General features: G+C 37.7%; 1 protein-coding gene across 1 annotated transcript; it reads right to left on the reverse strand.

The window, feature by feature from the left end:
- Positions 1-13,848: 13,848 nt before the first annotated feature.
- Positions 13,849-19,001, reverse strand: LOC136027406 (uncharacterized). The gene is made up of 2 exons (XM_065704645.1): positions 18,595-19,001; positions 13,849-14,233 (listed from the first exon to the last, which is right to left on the reverse strand). The coding sequence occupies exons 1-2, from the start codon at positions 18,869-18,871 to the stop codon at positions 14,160-14,162; spliced, it is 351 nt and encodes a 116-aa protein (XP_065560717.1). The 5' UTR covers positions 18,872-19,001; the 3' UTR covers positions 13,849-14,159.
- Positions 19,002-20,343: the final 1,342 nt, after the last annotated feature.

Here is a 20,343-nt window from a genome sequence, read left to right on the forward strand (position 1 = left end):
CAAAAAAATACGAATGTCCACATTTTTGTAGATAGGAGTTTGAAACATCTACAGTGGGATTCTCTGATATACTGAATGCGATGGTGTGATTTTTGTTGGGATTCTATGACTTTTAGGGGTAAGACTAAACTTGATGAAACTTATATATTTAAAATTAGCATTAAAATGTAATTCTTTAGATGTAACTTTTGGTATCAAAATTCCATTTTTTTAGAGTTTCTGTTACTATTGAGCCGGTTCCTTACTACAGTTCCTTACCACGAACTGTTTGATAGTAAAAGATAATCAGCCAATTAAAACACGAGAAAACACAATGTAGGAAAATATTTTTTCAATTGGATGATTCTTTTGGCGTTTGTCGCAATATGGAAACTGAGCTATGTATGGACAGATACATTTATTTCTAAAATATGAAACGTGAAAAATAGCTATTTCAATTTGCCAAATCGGGGAGACATGTTCGAATGCTAGGCAATATAGTATAATAATGCTTATCCTAGAAAGCAATGGGTTTATATGTATCCTTGGCAACCAGTGCATTAATAAGGCTACCAACACCTTTCCTTGTGACAAGGCTAAACAACTTTTTATGACCGAGAAGGTCAAAAGTGGAAAATAGAGCTACCTTTTATATCATCCTTGAAAATATTTTTTCAGCAGCAATCGAAAAGTCGTTGTGGATAGGCACAACCGTAGTTAAAATGTTTCCTTACACGCCAGCCAATGTGAGAGCATCTAAGTCCAGGAACGCTCCCAGGATTTTTTAGGAGGGGGAGGGCGGGGAAGGGTTTTTGTTTACTCTATTTTTAAAACCAATTTTCGAATTGAAGATATATGATTACTTATTTTGGAAAATTATTTTTACTGGCATTTTTACGACCAATCTACGAGTTCGAAAAATAATCACTGGAGGGGGGTAGCCTGGTAGCCCCCTCCCCTGAATGTGCCCCTTCCAAATTTGAAGAACATTTTCCGTAACACACTCAAATACATTTAAGCCGCTGTTGCGGCAAATACGATTAATGTGTAAAAAATCGAGTTATTACGAGCCATCCCTTGCCATGTCTTCTGTCTGTTCAAATGTTTTGTTGTCCTAGTTAATGTTAGTCTAGTATTGTCGCCTTATTTCTTTCAAGAAGCTAGATAGCACTGCATCGCTGGAAATCGAATCTTTCATATGTGCTCTGTCTCATTAGGAAGGTATCTGAAATAACGTTATGCGCCATTGTGCTCACCTTATTCTTTTATGGTAACCTCAAATGATGATAGTTATGTAAAATGAGGTAGAAATCTTCCGTTTAGATTGTTGGTCTCTGATCTTTTACACTATTCCGTGTGCTCAGGATATGTTACTCAGCTGTAGCTTAATACCTAAGAAGCTCAGTACTCTTACGTTATTCATGAAACTGCAAAAACTTTAGGATTCTAAAGATGATCTCTTTCCCAAAAAAACTATTTGAAGTAATTTTCATAGCTTTATTTTATGGGACAGTAAACCAAATACATGATGATTTTATCTCAGTTCACCATTCAACGGTCTATCTAAATATGGTGGCCAGTGCTTACCCCTCCCTAGAAAATACCCTTCAAGAAATATGCCCCCTACACAAAATACTTCCCCTTGCGACTGGTTGGTCTCCAATCGCTTTTGAATTTAAAAAAAAGGAGTTAAACCCTCAATTTCTAGTCTAAAGAGCACCCTCAGAAGTTTTTGCGACTATGAGGTGGAGGTTTGGATGACGAAGGGACAGTCCATCTTGGGGTTCATCTTGGGGTTCAGTGTTACTCTTTACTTTCCTAATAACTGCGTAGACCAGAAATTATAAGAGAGTAGATATCAATTTCACATTTTAGATGGTTTTTTTTTGTTTAAGCCATTTTTTCTTTTTTGAAAACAATTTCAAGTATTTACTACAGTATCAACTAGAAGCAGTGGCATAATTTCTTCAAAATCCGAGGGGGGGGGGAGTCAGAGCCAATTTTCCCAAATCAAGTAAAATGACAGTAAAAGCTGAAAAATGAGGAATATATTACCATAAAGGCAAAAATATACTACAGAAAACTGACCTGTTGCTCTGGAAACTTGAATTATGTAGGGGTATCTTAATATTAAGAAGATTTTTTTGCAGAAACCAAATTTCAGCTGGGGAGATAGGGGGGCAAGCTGACGTCTGGGGGGGGGGTAAACTTGGGTCTAATCTAAAAAGGAATTTTTATATCAATTGACATATCAAAAGAATTAGCTATTACTTGGTATTAACCAAGTGACATATAGCAATCGCCAATTCTGTCGGTCTGTCTGTCGGTCCCGGTTTTGCTAATTTAGACACTTCCAGGTAAGCTAGGACGATGAAAGGCGTATCAGGGACGGGACCAGCTTAAATTAGAAATAGTCGTTTTCCCAATTTGACCATCTGGGGGGAGTGGGGGGCCGGTTAATTCGGAAAAATAGAAAAATTGAAGTATTTTGAACTTACGAACTGTTGATCAGATCTTAATGAAATTTGATGTTTGGAATGATATTGTGTCTCAGAGCTCTTATTTTAAATCCAGACCGGATCTGATGACATTGGGGGAGTTGGAGGGGGGAACCTAAAATCTTGGAAAACACTTAGAGTGGAGGGATCGGGATGAAACTTGATGGGAAAAATAAGCAAAAGTCCCAGATACATGATTGACATAATCAGAACGGATCCGCTCTCTTTGGGGTAGTTGGGGGGGGGGGGGGGGGGTAATTCTGAAAAATTACAAAAAATGAGGTATTTTTAACTTACGAACGGGTGATCGGATCTCAATGAAATTTGATTTTTAGAAGGATATTGTGTCTTAGAGCTCTTATTTTAAATCCCGACCGGATCTGGTGACGGGGGAGGGGAGTTGGGAGGAGGAAACCTAAAACTTGGAAAACACTTAGAGTGGAGGGATCGGTGCGAAAAATAAACAGAAGTTCTAGATAGATGATTGACATAAAAAAACGGATCCGCTCTCTTTGGGCTAGTTGGAAAGTCAACTCAAACTTCTTTTACGACTTTATTCAATTACTTTCATTACAAGCAACCGATTCCTATGGTTTTTATCAGCTTCAGAACATAGTTTTCTATAATTTATAATTGACAAAAACAATTTTTAAGCATCTACTTTGATCTTGCTCAGCGTATTGATTTGATACGATTTAATCATCAAAGTTGTCGGAGAAGTTGAGAGTCAAGAACTTGTACAATACTTCGTTATAATTCGAAATTCGTTAGATTTTAGACAATTTTGCACATACATGCGATATTTGCATATCTAGCCAAATAGTCGTGTTTGCATGCAAATGATAGTTTATGTGGAAATCCAGGGTAATACATTCATACAAAATGACTTAGCTCATGTCACTTGTCGCAAATCTACATAAAAACAGAATCTGCATTTGCATTTCAGATTGTCAGAAGGTATAATTCAGGAGTCAATTGACGCTCCGAAACACCAGATAATTTATTAGAAACGCATGAAACAACCAGTTGTTTGCATCGGGAGACGATTTCGTAATTTTGTCTTGAAATTACGGAGTAGCATAAACTGCCTCTCTCAAGCTACCGTCGAGTGTGGCAGATCACACAACGTCAGCAAAACATCGTCCCGCTCTTTACGCTAAAGTTATTTACTGTTTAATAAAGAAGAATTGAGAGAAAGAGTCAAACTTTAGCATAAAGAGCGGGCGTTGAGAAGGGAACGGCCCGTTTCATACACGGAGTAATTTCTGTTCGTTTTCAGTTTAAATGTTGCTCCTTACTTTCAGTTAAAAAGCCTTGTTTTTTTATTTAATATTATTTAAAAACAACTCCTTAAACACAAGTGTCGTTCAATCAGAGTCAGAAGATTTTGGGAATAAAAAAAAAACTTTGGCGTAAAGAGAGAAGTATTGAGCAGGGGTTATCCCTCTTGTGTGCATGGAAATTTCTGTTCTCTTGTTTCAATGTTGCTCCTCGCTTCCAGTTGACATAAATAAAAAAAAAATTATTTATTTAATCATTGAAATAATTCTTAGGAGAAATATTGACAAGTTTCTGATTTGAATAGCCAGTAGCATATTTTTCTTTTTCCTAAGACAGGGTAATTCCAAATCAGGGTTTTTGTAATGATCACTCCTGCAATGAAAGTCTCTACTCTATTCAAAATTTAAAAAGAATACCCTTTAACTTCTAATTTTGTTTTCGCAATAAAATCTTGCAAAATCGTAGATTCAACCTGGGCAGACATATTGATTTTAATTAACAAATCAACACGAAAGAAGTTGCCTGTTGTTCTGTCACATTATCAGATTAGCAAGCTGAGCCCCAAAATCACAATTATGGTCTTCTGAGACTGCAGCTTTTCAAAAATTATTTGATGAATTAGCGTATAATCTTAATTAATTGACCTTAATTAATTAATTAATATAACCTTAATTAATGACCTTAATTAATTAATTAATATAACCTTAGCAAATTAATTGATTTAAATCTAAAATTAATCTGAAATTAATATTAACTATCGAAATAAACATCGAAGGAAGTTCATACATGATGTTTGGTCACATTATCCGATAACTAGCAAACTTGGCCCAAAAATCACAATATCGGCCTTCTAAAACACCAGTTTATCAAAAAGCAATACAATAAATATTCAAGCAATTACCTTTTTTAAAGTCAACGTTGTATTTATCATCTATCCTGTGTAAAATCCCACTGTGGTTTTACCGTGTTTCTTAAACTAAATTTCAAAATTTGGAATTTGGATTGAATATCATGTACTCTTAATAATGTATGCAAAGTATTTTGTATTATGTGGCTATCTTACAATTTCGATCAGATAGGTTTGGGGAAAAGAGGATTTCGGGAGAGGGAGGGAGGGGGCTCTATCACTTTCGACACTTAAAAGATAACAAGAAATTTCAATTTCCGATCCAATGAGCCCCCTCCAAAGTTTACACGTCCACCCTTTCCACAAAAGCATGATATGCCCTAGGGGCATAACATAAAAACTCTTGCTCTGAGGGATATGGGGGGAGTAATCATCCTCAAAGTTATAATTACTGAACTTTTCAACTACCTTGAACAAGATGGCTATCTCAAAATTTTGACTGGGTGTGTTTGGGGAAATGATGGGTTTGAGAAGGATAGCTGCCCTTCGATCGCTTTGACTCTGAAAAAGGACACTAAAACTTATTTCGAATCCAATGAGCCCCCTCAAAAGTTTATAAGACCACCCTTTCTAAAAAAAAAACCTTATATGCCCGCCTGGCACAACTTACAACCCTTGCCCTGAGGTATGTGGGGGAGGGTGGAGTCTTTTCATCCTCAAAGACATAATTTCCGGATCTTTAAACTACGCTGAACCAAATAGCTATCTCAAAGCTTTGACGGGATGTGTTTGGGAAAATGATGGGCGTGGGACTGGGACTGGTTGCCCTCCAATCACTTTTAACAATTAAAAGAGGCGATACGCCTTTCAATTTTCAATCGAATGAATCATTTTCAAAGTTTCTATGGCAACTCCTCCTATGCAAAGCCCCCTGGTCTAAAACCAAAAAAAAAAAAAATAATACATTGTGCCCACATCGCTCTTAACTTAGGCAGCGCTATGGCCCTGCCTCTCATCTCATGGATTTTATAGGTTTTTATGGCACTTGGTATTAACCAAGTGACATATAGCAATCGCGAATTCTGTCGGTCTGTCGGTCCCGGTTTTGCTACTTCGGGCACTTCAAGGTAAGCTAAAACGATGAAATTTGGCAGGCATATCAGGAACCGGAACAGATTAAATTAGAAATAGTCATTTCCCCGATTTGACCATCTTGGGGGAGTGGAGGGCCCGTTAATTCGGAAAAAATAGAAAAAATGAAGTATTTTAACTTACGAACGGTTGATCAGATCTTAATGAAATTTGATGTTTGGAAGGATATCGTGTCTCAGAGCTGTTATTTTAAATCCCGACCGGATCTGTTGACATTGGGGGGGGGGGGTTTGGGAGGGGGAAACCTAAAATATTGGAAAACACTTAGAGTGGAGGGATCGGGATGAAACTTGGTGGGAAAAATAAACACAAGTCCTAGAACCATGATTGACATAACCAGAACGGACATGCTCTCTTTGGGGTAGTTGGGGGGGGGGTTAATTCCGAAAAATTAGAAAAAAGGAGGTATTTTTAACTTACGAACGGGTGATCAGATCTCAATGAAATTTGATATTTCAAAGGATATCCTGTCTCAAAGCTCTTATTTTAAATCCTGACTGGATCTGGTGACATTGGGGGGAGTTTGGGGGGGACCTAAAATCATGGAAAACACTTAGATTGGAGGGATCAGGATGTAACTTGGTGGGAAAAAGAAGCAGAAGTCATAGATATGTGATTGGCATAATTGGAACAGATCCGCTCTATTGGGGGGGGGGGGGTTAATTCTGAAACGTACGAAGGAGTGATCGATCTCCATGAAAATTCATATTTAGAAGGACCTCGTAACTCAGATCTTTTGTTTTAAATCTCAACCGATTTCAGCGTCATTGGGGGAGCCGGTTGGGGGGGGGAATCTTAGAAAATACTTAAAGCGGAGAGATCAGGATGAAACTGGATGGGAAGAATAAAAACCTGTCTAAGATAAGTGACTGACATAACTGGACCGGATCTGCTCCCTTTGGTGGAGTTGGGGGGGTAATTTGGAAAAAATGAGGTATTTGTAAGTTACGAAAGGGTGACCAGATCTTAATGAAATTTGATATTTAGAAGGATTTTGTGCTTTAAAGCTCTAATTTTAAATTCCGACCAGATCCTCTGACATTGGGGGGAGTTGGAGGGGGAAACCGGAATTCTTGGAAAACGTGAAAATTGGGGTATTTTTATCTTACGAATAGGTGATCGGATCTTAATGAAATTTCATATTTAGAAGGAATTCATGTCTCAGAGCTCTTATTTCAAATCCCGACCAGATATTTTGACATTGGGGGGAGTTGGAGGGGGAAATCTTGGAAAACACTTGGAATGGAGGAATCGAAATGAAGCTTGGTGGATAAAATAAGCAAATGTCTTTGATACGCGATTGACGTAACCTTACTGGATTTGCTGTCTTTGGGGGAGTTGGGGGAGGGGTTCAGTGATTTGGCGAGTTTGGTGCTTCTGGACGTGATAGGACGATGAAAATTGGTAGGTGTGTCAGGGAGCTGCACAAATTGACTTGATAAAGTCGTTTTCCCTGATTCGACCATCTGGGGGGCTAAAGGGAGAGGGAAAATTAGAAAAAAAGATATATTTGTAACTTACGAGTGGGTGATCGGATCTGAATGAATTTTGATATTTAGAAGGACATCGTGACTCAGAGCTCTTATTTTAAATCCTGACCGGCATTAAGCCTCTGATTTTCCTTTTAAATCAATCTATTGATTCTTAGAATTTTGTTAGAGCTCATACCATATGAGCTCTTGGCTCTTCTTGCCTCGTCACAAGTGCCATATGAGCTCTTAGCTCTTGTTTCTTATATTGTCATCTTGACTTTTATTTGTTTTTTGTTTTTTTTTTACTTCCTTTACCTTAATTTTTTAAGGTTTGTCTTTTTATATTGTCCCGAGGACTTCAATCGTTATCTTTTACTTTCTTTCCTCTTTAACCTTAATTTTGTCTTAAGTTTTGTCATTTTATATTGTTCTCTGGACTTTTAACCGTATATCTTATTTTTTATTCTTAATTCTACGCTGATGACAGTTGCGCTGAGGTTTGGAGAAAAGTATTTGCATTATATTCTTTTCTTCACTGACTATGATTAACCTTGTTTGTTTTTCTTCATTACAATTTATTGTTTATAATAATTAGCTAATGTGATCTAAATATGGACAGTAATCCACAAGCAGTTCTACTTATGTTAGATTATTTTGATTTAAGTACTTGAGCACTTAAGCACTAGTTCACAACACTCATTTGCAGATTGTGTTGAGTTGTAATACATTTTAAGACTGTGATCCTCTTGACGTTCTGGTAATTCCATTTCCTTTGCACTTTTTTGCAACTGTTATTTAGAATAGCTTTTATTTTTGTATAAAGAGATTGGGATGGTGCACTTAAATCAATTTCCATTAATTTTTTTCATTTTTTTCGAGAGCTACTTCTCTGAAAGAGCCGCAGGCCTAGTAAGACACAATTGGCCTAGTATGGCCAAGTGGATTGGTGCGCTGGATTTAGGATCCTTTGTTCGAGAGGAAGAGGGTTCGAATCCTAGTGTACCCTATTATTTGGTTTGGGACGGGGGTCAGTGGCATGTGTTATTCGGGATGCCAGCTTGATTGGAATCTATCTTGGAAGAACAATAGTGATCTTATTGCAGCTAAAGTTGCTCGAGGTTTCTGAATTTTGCGTCGATTAAAGCATGTTTTACTATTATCAGTTCTTCTATTATTTTATCACACCATTGTTGCGCCTTATATTTCTTATGGTTGTGTCCTTTGGTCTAGTAATTTCTATGCAAATTTTAAAAGAGTGCAGATCCTACAAAATAAAACAGTACGTCTTCTTGGTAATTATGTAGAAAATGTGAATGATACCGCGTCATGTTTTAAGAAATTACGAGTGCTTAACATTGGTCAGATTCGAGATTATCAAGCTGCTGTTTTGCGTATCGATTTTGCAATGATGTATGTCCTCCAGTTTTTACCAATTTTTTTCGAGTAAATCGTTCACTCCACAGGTATGAGACTAGAAAGGCAGATAATTTTATTGTTGAGTACCGAGACACTACACGTGCAGCATTTGGAATTAGGTATTTAGCTCCGGCTATTTGGAATGATATCCCAGCTGGCATTAGGGAGGCGGAACACATTGGGACATTTAAAGTAAAATTAAAAAACTTTTATTGGGAGGGGGGAGATAATTTTTTTTCTTGTTATTGTTAGCCTTTATTTTGTATATTCTGGTATTAAAGGGTAATTGAGTGAGAGTGTTTTTGTCCTTCTTTATTTTTTTTTTAATAAATAGGCTGAGAATCAGAGGATTGCAGCCGTCCAATATCAGGCTGTTTGAGCCTTCCCCAGGGCGACTGTGTGTATGTATAGTTTTTGTAATTTAGTACTTAATAAAGCATTCATTCATCTCAATATAAATTATATATATAATTAAATGTTTGCGACAACACGTCCCATTGCAAAAGCAACTTTGAAACTACGACTACGATTAGCAGTGCATTGCAGCACCAAGCCACCTGTGGCCAAAGCTACGCACGCTCTTCCTTCGCCCCGATTTATTCAACCTTAGCTCTTAGCCCCCCTCCAATTTCGTTCTAATTTCCTTCATATTAATCCCTGTAAGTTCATCTCACTCCATTTGGGGATAAACTACTTTTCGTTTCGTCCGAGATGGATGGCCAAAACACCTAATCTTTGACAATTTGCCATCCTTCACCTTATATTTAATCTCCTTTATGACAGAACCTCTATTGTTTATAAATTGCCCAGAGATTGTTTATTTATATGCATTAAGAGATTTACTTTGCTTTTTTTCTATGAAAGAAAAAACCATGGATAAAACTGTTTATGTTACACCAAACTAATATTTAAGCACTGTCAACTGGTCTTTACCGATGTTTATCAACACAATAATTAAGTTTTTGGGATATTTTATCTTTTTATGATGCCAAACGTATTAACTATCAGAATAATTACATTCACGTCTTGGCATTGTGATCTTTTTTCAGTGTTGCCACAACTACGGATATACTACAAAATTGGTGAAATTCTAAATGACAGGCTTTTTGCTATCTCTGAGATAGCAAAAAGAGATTAATGAGAGGTCTAGACATTTAAAATTTTAATAATATATAGAAAATTAAGATTTTAGCTGATGATCCTGGTGCTAATCACATGGCAATTGGAATGACCTGCTGATCCAGGCTCCGCAATCACCAATTTATGAATAACTACTTATGCGGAACTCTAAAGAAAAAATTAAGGTTATTGTCCTAAATCTGTGTTAAAAAGTTTGCTTTAATCGTATTGGTTTATTTACATGACGTGTTCTTAAAAGCCAATCACATTTTTTTGGCACTCCCCATTTTCATCAAACCACTAAAACTTTAAAGGTTGAGAGAGGATGGGGGACTAGAAGATCGTTCATTATGAAAAAAAAACCGTGCGGTGGGGTCTGTATTTTTGGTTCAGGTTGTATTTTAAAGTATTTTTAATATTACTATAAAAATTCTAAATCTTTTCAGGACAGTTTGTTTTCAGTATTCACCTCTTCTTGTGGGTAGTTTAATTTGCTGAAAATATCTTAGAATTTTTTGTTAATGGGTTTCAATGGTGAAACCCAAAAGTTGAATGAAAAAGACGCTTTTGACCAACGAAATTTATTGTCACGAAGTTGCATAGTTGAAAAATAAAACCTAAGACCATACCGGGGAAGACACGTAAAACGGGGGGTAGTCTTTACCCCCCCTCCCCCTCATGTTCTTAATTTCACGCTTCATGCTATATTTCCATCATAATTCACATATTTCATGCTTTTTAAATTTAAATTAAATAAAAGAAGACAAAACCTGATTGGTTCTTTTGGATAAAATTTTAATCCAGTGAAAAGGGCAAAAACTTTTGAGGCACAGATTTTATAAAACTCTGTGGTAACTGTCAAGAATCCCAAAACGCAATGACTTATCCACTCTCAAGTCAAATTTATGTTGTGTAATATACAAGTTGTCTAACTCTTCTTATGAATTACCTCACCTGATTTGGTGCTGGACATGTTGAAATCAGTTCTTACTGTGATTGTCTTTCACAAACATCATACACAACTTTTCAACCTGCGCTAAATTGATGGAAAAATTCGATCCTAGTTGATGCCACTAAGCAATGAATGAAACAAAAGATGTGCGTTTTAAATTCCAATTAGTCAAAGAAGGGGGAGGGGTGAGTTTCAATAGATAATATCCAATCCTTGCTTTAGTGTCTTGCATCATTAACCAACCGGGTCGTTCTAGGACTTTTTCTTCGGTCGTCCACGGAGCAGTTACTCACAGCGGAACAGCGCTAGATCAATGGGCTATCCATAGAGATAGAAAGAATTTTACGGCCCGGCTAGTAGAAAAGGTTGGATGTGCAGAAACACCTCTCAAACTTAAGGAGTGTTTTAAGGAGGTGGTTAGAATCTTACGGGTAAGCAATATTGTGTTTTTACTTCTTAAATTTGAGTTTCATAACATCTATTACTTTATTTGGGCGTGACCCAACTAGTTTCTTTTTAAAGTGAAAATGCATCTTTTCAACGGATGTCAGTGGCTACTCCAGCACTAAATTTGCACTTCACATCAAATGTGTGGCTTTGATTCACATCAAAGCCGCAATCGATATTTTGCTGGTGTAAGCACCAGGTATATTCTGGTGTAAAAACCAGAATATTACCATACCAAATAAAGCTATATTAAGCGAGATCACTGCTACTTCTCCTTATCGGGACCTATACACCTTAAAAGAACAATCACACAAAGTACAAATATTGTATTTTGCCAACATAGCTAACAGGAACTTTAAGTCATTTGGGCTTCACCAAGGTTTAGATAAAAAAAAGATAAAAACACAGAAGTTGGACCTTACAGTCTCTTGGCGGTGCTGACCTCCATTTCATGGCCCTTCAGCCAGGAAGTGCAATGAGGGGGGGGCTGTGCAGCAAATATCCTGTGCTTTCGTACACATTTCCTGTTTACCTTCCCCATATTTCTCCAGGTATCCATTTAGAGCTAGATCGACTCTGGTTGAGCTTGCAGAGTCACATCACAGACCCTCTTTCCAAACCAAATAACTTTCGACACCAGGACTCGAACCCCTGTTCTCGCAGGCAAAGACTTTCAAGCCTAGATTATAATATATTATCTATGAGTAAGATCTTAGAAAATTTTTGTAATATATTAAGATTCTCAACAACATAAGTTACTATTTCCTCTTTGATGCTATTTATCTCTTCTTACAAACAGAAATTACTACAAAATTTCCAGCATGTAAAAGAGCAACAGTGTTTTTGCTGTGACTTTCCAATGGCTGGAAAAATTCATCAAAATTCTCCTTTTATTTATCCCTTTCAGTAGCTGTTTTGCAAATTGGTATCGGGCATGTTCAGCTCGATCATTTTTTTAAATATTATTGGCTGCGAGTAATTCAGTCACATATTTTATTTTTAAACGCTTTTATTTAACATTGTCTGCTTGGATGATCAGGCCTATTGGGAATCATTTGACTGAGGGGCGCGGGTTCGATTCCTGGTGTGGTAGTTTATTTGATTTGGGATGGGGGTCAGTGGCGCGACTCTGTAATCTTAACCAGAGTCGACCCAGCTCTAAATGGGTACCTGGAGAAATATTGGAGTAGTAAACAGCAAGGGTGTCCGAAAGCACCGAATGGCTGCCCACCCAACCCCCCACTGCACTTCCTAGATGAAGGGCCACGGAGCGGAGGTCAACACCACCGGTTTGAACCTTGAGGGTCTAGTGCCATCATAATACTTCTAATACTACTGTTACATTCCATATTTGAAGTCAAATCTATGGTATTTGTAACATAATGATCAGTGCTTTGGCTATTTTTTGAAGGAGAGGCAGGTGTGGTCTCAACGTACCTGTGATAAAGGTAATTTATAAGCAAAGTTTTTTTAAGGATTAGTCCTTGATAAATGCACTTTGGGACGTATTCATCCAGGGTGTATTCATATCTTTAGTATTTGTTATGAACATAAATAGAACTGTTTGGGTACGACCACCGGAACATTTTTTTACAGCATAAATAATTGTAGTTTTCACCCCCATCCCTTTCAACCACTTCAGGAGACAAATATCTAAAAAAGGGTACAAACTTCTGTTACAGTCACCAATAATATGACTACACCCCTTAAAAAAAACAACTTAGTCACAAACCCTTTTCTTTCCCCCTACAGAAAACAACCCTTCAAAAAAAATAACAACTTAGTTTCAAACCCTTCTCCTTTCCCCCTACAGAAAACACCCCTTCAAAAAATATCAACTTAGTTTAAAATCCTTTTCTTTCTCTTTACAGAAAATACTCCTTACAAAAACGCCTTAGTTTCAAACCCTATTCTTTTCCCCAACAGAGATTACACCTTCCATCCCATGAATAACAAAAGGTAATATAATGAAGAATTATTCGAGACAGTGAAAGTTAGGCAAAAATACGAAAACTTCGGCTCTATGTCTAAGAACCATCCTCAGCAAACAAGTAATGTAAAATTAAACTTTAATTAAAATGCTTCAAAAAATTAAAACTAATTAAATAAAAATTAAAAATTAAAAAATAAACTAAAACCAAAATTAAAAACTGGGATGAAAAAACAGCAACAATAAACAAGGCAATTTCCTCAAATGAAAAAAAAAACAATTCAGGAGAAAAGCCTTAATGCACCTCTAATTTTTTGGCAGCTACCCAAAATAATAGATCTTTTTTATGTAGCTTTAGCTTCATTAAAATTAACTGTCAGTTTTGCAACGTAGTTAGATCATTTTTAATTGAATTTTTGCATAATGTGTTAAGTATTTTTCTAAATCTCTATTTAAGATTTTTTTATTTATGTTTAATTTGTATTGCCTCTCAAACAATTTGCTTAATACCCAAACCCTACTAATGAAGGTGGTATCTTTAAAATTATTAAATGACCAGGGTTTTCAAAACATATTAACCAAGGACCGAATCAAAGGAACTAGAAATACTGTTCGAATTTAGAGCTCTTATTCTCGTGTTCTTGTCATTTTCCCTTACCATTCCCCGTGTTGACAAGCTAGATTTGAAATCATTTGCCCGTGAGGATGAAGACTCGAGTCCTTGTGTCGCTGGTTATTTGGTTTGGAATGGAAGTCATTAGATTCTGTAAGCCCAGCCAGAGTCAACCCAGATGTAAATGAGTAACTGGAGGAATCTGGAGAAGGTAAACAGGAGGGGTGTGCGGTAGCACAGGACGGCCAGCCCAGCACCCCATTACACTTCCTGGCTGAAGGGCCATGAAACGAATATCAGCACCGCCGATAGGGACTGTAAAGTCCAACACCATGTTCTTTACCTCAAGCTTTTATTTCCCGTGTAATATAACAAATTATAACATTAGACATTTAATTTTTCAAAAGAAAAGGTACAAATTGCAGCAAAGATTTTTGGAGAAATTTCTGGGAACTAATCTTCTTTACATTCAAAAGATTCTGGTGCTTCTGGTTCAACTTCTTCTTCCAGTTTTACAACATTCAAGGCTGAAAAAGAAATAAATCAAACAGTTCGTGGTAATGTGGTAACGAACGAAGTTCGTGGTGTAGTAAGGAGCGATCCGGCTCAATAGTAAACGAAACTTTAAAAAATGGGATTTTGATACTAATAGATACATCAAAAGAACCCGATTTTTATGCTGATTTAAATACATAAAGTTCATCAAATTTAGTCTTACTTATCAAAAGTTACGAGCCTGAGGAACTTTACCATATTTTTGAACCCCCCTAAAAGTCATAGAATCTTCAAAATCACACCATCGCATTCAGTGTGTCACAGAACCCTAATGTAGAATTTTCAAAATCCTATCTACAAAAATGTGGAATTTCGTATTTTTTGCCAGGAGACAAATCACGGTTGCGTGTTTTTTTCTTTCAGGGGTGATCGTATCAACCCAGTGGTCCTAGAATGTTGCAAGAGGGCTCATTCTAACGGAAATTAAAAGTTCTAGTGCCCTTTTAGTGAACAAAAAATTAGAGGGCACCTAGGCCCCCTCCCATGCTCATTTTTCCCCAATGTTCGTTTGAAGTTTTAATTCGGCTCCTTACTTTCAGTTGAAAAACTTTTCATATTTATTTTTTCATAGTTTTTTTCAAATAATGCTAGAAAATCCTGCGCCCCCTTCATTGAAATTCTCTTCCACCCTGACAAATTACTCCATGGAAAAATCCTCCCACGTAACCCCCCCCCCTCAAATGATCTCCCCCCCAAAAAAACAAATCCCCCTCAAAACGTCTGTACACTTCCCAGTAACCATTGCTATATGTAGACACTGGTCAAATTTTGTAGCTTGCAGCCCCTCCCACAGGGACTCTGGGGGAGTAAGCAGTCTCCAAAGACATAGTTATTAGGTTTTTCGACTATGGTGAATAAAATGGCTATCTCAGAATTTTGATCTGGTGATTTTGGGGGTAAAATGAGCGTGGGAGGGGGTCTAGCTGCCCTCCAGTTTTTTGGTCACTTAAAAAGGGCACTGGAACTTTTAATTCCAGGTAGAATGAGCCCTCTTGCAACATTCTAGAACTACTGGGTCGATACGATCATCCCTAGGAAAAAGAAAAAAAAACAACAAACAAATAAACACGCACACGTGATCGGTTTTCTGGCAAAAAAAATACGAATGTCCACATTTTTGTAGATAGGAGTTTGAAACTTCTACAGTGGGATTTTCTGATATACTGAATGCGATGGTGTGATTTTCGTTGGGATTCTATGACTTTTAGGGGTAAGACTAAACTTGATGAAACTTATATATTTAAAATTAGCATTAAAATGTAATTCTTTAGATGTAACTATTGGTATCAAAATTCCATTTTTTTAGAGTTTCTGTTACTATTGAGCCGGTTCCTTACTACAGTTCCTTACCACGAACTGTTTGATACTAAAAGATAATCAGCCCATTAAAACACGAGAAAATACAATGTAGGAAAATATTTTTCAATTGGATGATTCTTTTGGCGTTTGTCGCAATATGAATGAATATGAATGAATGAATGAATGACTGTATTTAAAGCCATTTTTCAGGCCGTATACATACATATATAACAACAAACAAACTAAATTATGTAACAATCGACTTTCGAATAACAAGACCCTTCCGGACAAAATTTGCCACTGCTACTATATTTATTTTCGAGGTCGACTTCAAAGTTCCAAGAAGGGGCTCACGACTATCCACTCCAAGATAGCTCCCTCTTAGCTCATTTAGCCCCTGACACCTGAAAAGAAAATGGTCTAGCCCCTCAAGATCACCGCAAATTGGACAAGTATACCGCATTTCCGGGTGACACCTATTTTTCCAAATACTGTGAAGAGGGAGACAGTTTGCTCGCACCTGCATCCAAGACCTCAGGGATTCTTTTGGAATCCCTAATTTAAAATATAACTCTTCATCATAATTTTCTTTCACCTTATAGTAAGAACTTAAGCTTTCCGACTGGCTAAGGTCATTCCACCATTTCTGAATTTCTTGGTCTTCCAACCTTATTTGGATCTCTGACAGAAAGGCTTTTTGATCTGAGATTGGGCCCTCTCCTCCATTCCCTGCATACGATAGACCTGTGCTGTCCAGTAGTTTTTTGACATGGAAGGGCCATGACGATTTTTGTCCCAGGGTAAGTAATTCATCATACGCTGCTCTGATGAGTCTTGAGGAGGGACATTGCAGTATTTTCAGCCAAAACTTAATTAGTTGGATCTGTCTATGTTTTCACACTGAGAAAAGTCCCAAATCTCCCTTGATGAAAAGTGTGTGAGTTGTGGCGTGCAGACCTAGCATTCGTTTATAATATTGCAGCTGTAGAGTTTCTAATGAATTTGCCACTTCTAGGCCCCATACTTCCCCTCCATAGTGGAGGATTGGCCTTATGTTTGAGTTGAACACGTTTTTGTGCATCTTTAAGTCACCTATTCCCGTCAAATTACTGTTCCTGAACAGCGTTGCCATTGCTGCTTTTCCTCGATTTGCCATCTTCGAAATATGATTGCTCCATCTTCCGTTCGATGTTAGATGGAATCCTAAATATATTGCCTGAGACACAACCTTCACAGCTTCACCATTCATATTAAAACTTTCTTCATCTTTATTTCCTGTTGATTGTCTACGGCAATAAATCATCACCTCTGTCTTTTTTGTGTTAATTTCCAGTTTCTTTTCCTCTAAATATTCAGCTGTTAAATCTAACAGAGTTTGTAGCTCCGAATTGGATCTGGCGAACAAGGCAATATCATCGGCAAATAATAGTAATGATAATACTTTATTTCCAAGGTGTACAACTGGCGCCCACCTTTTTTCAAGGTATTCGGCAAGATCATTTATAAAAATAGCAAAAAGTTTCGGTGATAGGGTACTACCCTGTTTTACACCTTTTACATTAAAAAAAACTCTAGATATACCGCTTCCTGATATCTTTACCACATTTCTGGTCAAACAATACATCGAGAGAAGAACCCTTAAAAAGGGTGACGGAATTCCTGTTCCTAAAAGCGTTCTAAACAGAATTATACGGTCAACATTGTCAAATGCTCTATTTAAATCAAGAAAAGCCACGTACAACTTTCCGTTTCCCTTACAATACTTACTAATCAATGCATTTAGAACAAACATTCGATCAGATGGTGAGTATCCTTTACGAAAACCGGCTTGCTCTTCTCTCAGAATTTGCCTCTCATCCAGCCTTTTGTTTAAGATTTTGTCCAAAATTTTTCCAAGACAGTTTCCTAAGCTGATTGGTCGGTAATTCTCGCACAAACTTGCATCACCTTTCTTAAATAGGAGGATAACTGCAGATATCTTCCAAGGATCAGGCCACTTTTTTTCTTTCATAACCAAGTTATACAACCCCAGAAGCAGAGGTAATAAAATTACTTGTAGTACATTCAAAGCCTTTGCTGGAATTCCATCTGGTCCTGGCGCAGACCCACCTCTAGTTTGTTTTATGGCATCTTCTACTTCTTCCCGCTGGATTTGGCGGCAAAGGTGATAATTTTCTTCCAGTAGGGGGTATTTAGTGTGGTCACAAGAGGGGGTTCTGACTTCTTCTGCCAGTTTTTCGAAATCGGGTGGGGGCTGTTGTGTGCCAGATGCTGTACCTGCTTCTAATTTCTCAAAGAAGGGGGGCCGCTCGTCTTCCTGCGGAATACATTTGGGAGCAGTCATTTTTTTTTATGAAACTCTTTTCCAGAATTCCCGGAAACCATTTGTCTTATAGAAATGCGCAAGTTCATTTTGTTCCCGCCATCGAAACTCTAGTTTCTTCATTTTTATCATTAGTTTATATTCTTTTCTTTTACTTCTATACTGTCGGAGCAATTCCAGTTTCTCAGTTTCCTTTTTAGATTTTTTAACATATTCTAGCATGTGATTTAATTCTTCTTTTTTCCGTTCACATTCATTGTCGAAGAACGTGCTTTTTTGTTTCCCCTTTTTTTTCTTTTTTTTCAAGTAAAGGACTCCGTATCAGCTCGGCAAATTTTGAAGAAACTTCATTTACATTTCCCGTATTTTCCTCAATCTCACATGCTAGGGCATTCAACTGTTGAACCATCGGCTCCGAGCAAAAATAATCTTTTATTCGGGTTACATCTTTCTCCACCCACTCACATTGTATTTTTGATTTTACCAAGCCAGTGCTACTCGTTCCTGTCCCAAATGTCTGATACTTTAGTTTTTCTCTTTTCCGCTGATTTTTACTAATATTTGTCGACTGAAAATAAAAAATTAATGGAAAATGGTCAGAACCAGCAAAATACACTACCTCAAGGTTTAGGGAAATATGTGTGAGCCTATTGTCCACCAAAACATAATCAATGACACTAAAATTCGTTCGGGAAATGCAAGTAAACTCACCGCGACCCGCATCATTTCCAAACCTTCCATTTCCAATGACTAGACCAAATTCTCTGCAAATGCCCAACAACCTCCTTCTCCATTGGTTAACTTTTCTTTTCACATCTTGGCTCCTCCTTGGAATTTTGTAGCTCTCTGGAATCCTCAGTGACGTCAAATCCTTTCCTGAAAGAGAAACAAGGGGAATTTCTGGTTCTTCTGACGTATAAGCATTAAAATCGCCCATCAAAACAAAGAAACTCTTCACTATATTTTCTCTGTAAATATTCCAACTCATTTTCAATCAAAGTCCACGTATCTTCTTTCATATAACTACTATTCTGTGGAGCAACATGTATGCAACCCAGGACAATCTTTGATCCATCATGACACTTAAGGTTTAACCAAATAATGTTCTCAGATTTACTTTTTATTCTGTGACAAACTTAGAAACTCTGCTTTTTCAAAAAAACCGCGACTCCGCCGTAAAAACGTGCATTACGGGAAATTTGCCGGTCAGCACGGAAAACTGTGTAATCTTTAACCAACAGATCCTCCGAAGGCGGAGTCCATGTCTCAATTAAACATGTTACATCACACTTCAGAAAAGACTCATTTAGACACTGTTGTTTTTTACTCATTAGGCCTTGGACGTTCCATGTCATAAACTGAATTTGTTGTACACGGCCTACTTCCTATTCCTCGAAATTGAAAGGGCTCCTTCGTCTATTTCTGAGTGAGCGGCGTGGGGGTTCTCGACCAAGGCCTCGATTTGGTGGGTCACGAGTTACGTTCCGATGATCCTGCCTTTGACGATCTTCGGGGCTGATTATCTCTTCTAAACCTCGTTTACTCGTGGCTCCGCTCCCTCCGGGTTTTTTACCGTCTGCCTGGCTAATAGCCTGGTCGTGTGTGAGACTGCCGCTACGAATATCTGAGTTTACCTCTGACATTTGATCCCCACCTTCGCTTTCCATTTCTGCGTTAGATCCAGTGTACTCATGCACTTGAGATCGCGCTAGTTCTTTTGCTTTATTTCTTCCATTATTTCTAATTTTTCCTGATTCATGTTCATACGTGAACAATTCACCGTCTACAAATAAACGAGGGCCCCTGAATTTCACCTCACGGTCCTCTTTGACTGCTTTCTGCAAAAGTGGCTTCAGGGTGTTGCGAGCAATTCTCTCGGCACGTGTATAATCCGGAGCTAGGGAGATACCGAAACTCTGGAAGCGAACTGAGTTTCGCAAAATCAAATCTCGCAAATATTTGGTTGTGAACTTCACTAAAACTGGACGGATTTCTCCTTGTTTTTTAGTGTTCAAGCGGAATGCGTCATTTATGTCCCATCTCCTGATCTCAATCTGTGGCAAACAGCCGGAAATAACCTCACTGATTTCCTCCGCAAGTGATCCCCTAGGTGGGTTTAGGGGTTTCTTTTATTTTCTGGATGTCCTCCATGGTTTTCGATTGCGACGCCTCATTTTTCTTTATTTGGGAGGATATGGTTTGCAGCTCTTCCGCTATCGACGCGAGCTTAGAAAGGCCACCAAGCTGGTTTTCTATATTTTTCAGACGCTCTAAAATATCCAGATTTGTTTCCTGTTGAACAGACATTTTCGTTATTTAAAATTAATTAAAATCTACTTATCTCAAATAGGGACAGGCCCACGCAAGCAGTGGCAATCACTTTGTGGTCAGTGGCCCGATGGGACGTGGGACCTGCCTGGCTTATTTCCCACCGTACTCCGACATCCAACAATCCAAGCC

Source organism: Artemia franciscana, chromosome 5, assembly GCF_032884065.1.
Source record: "Artemia franciscana chromosome 5, ASM3288406v1, whole genome shotgun sequence".
In the NCBI taxonomy this organism is placed as follows: Eukaryota; Metazoa; Arthropoda; class Branchiopoda; order Anostraca; family Artemiidae; genus Artemia; species Artemia franciscana.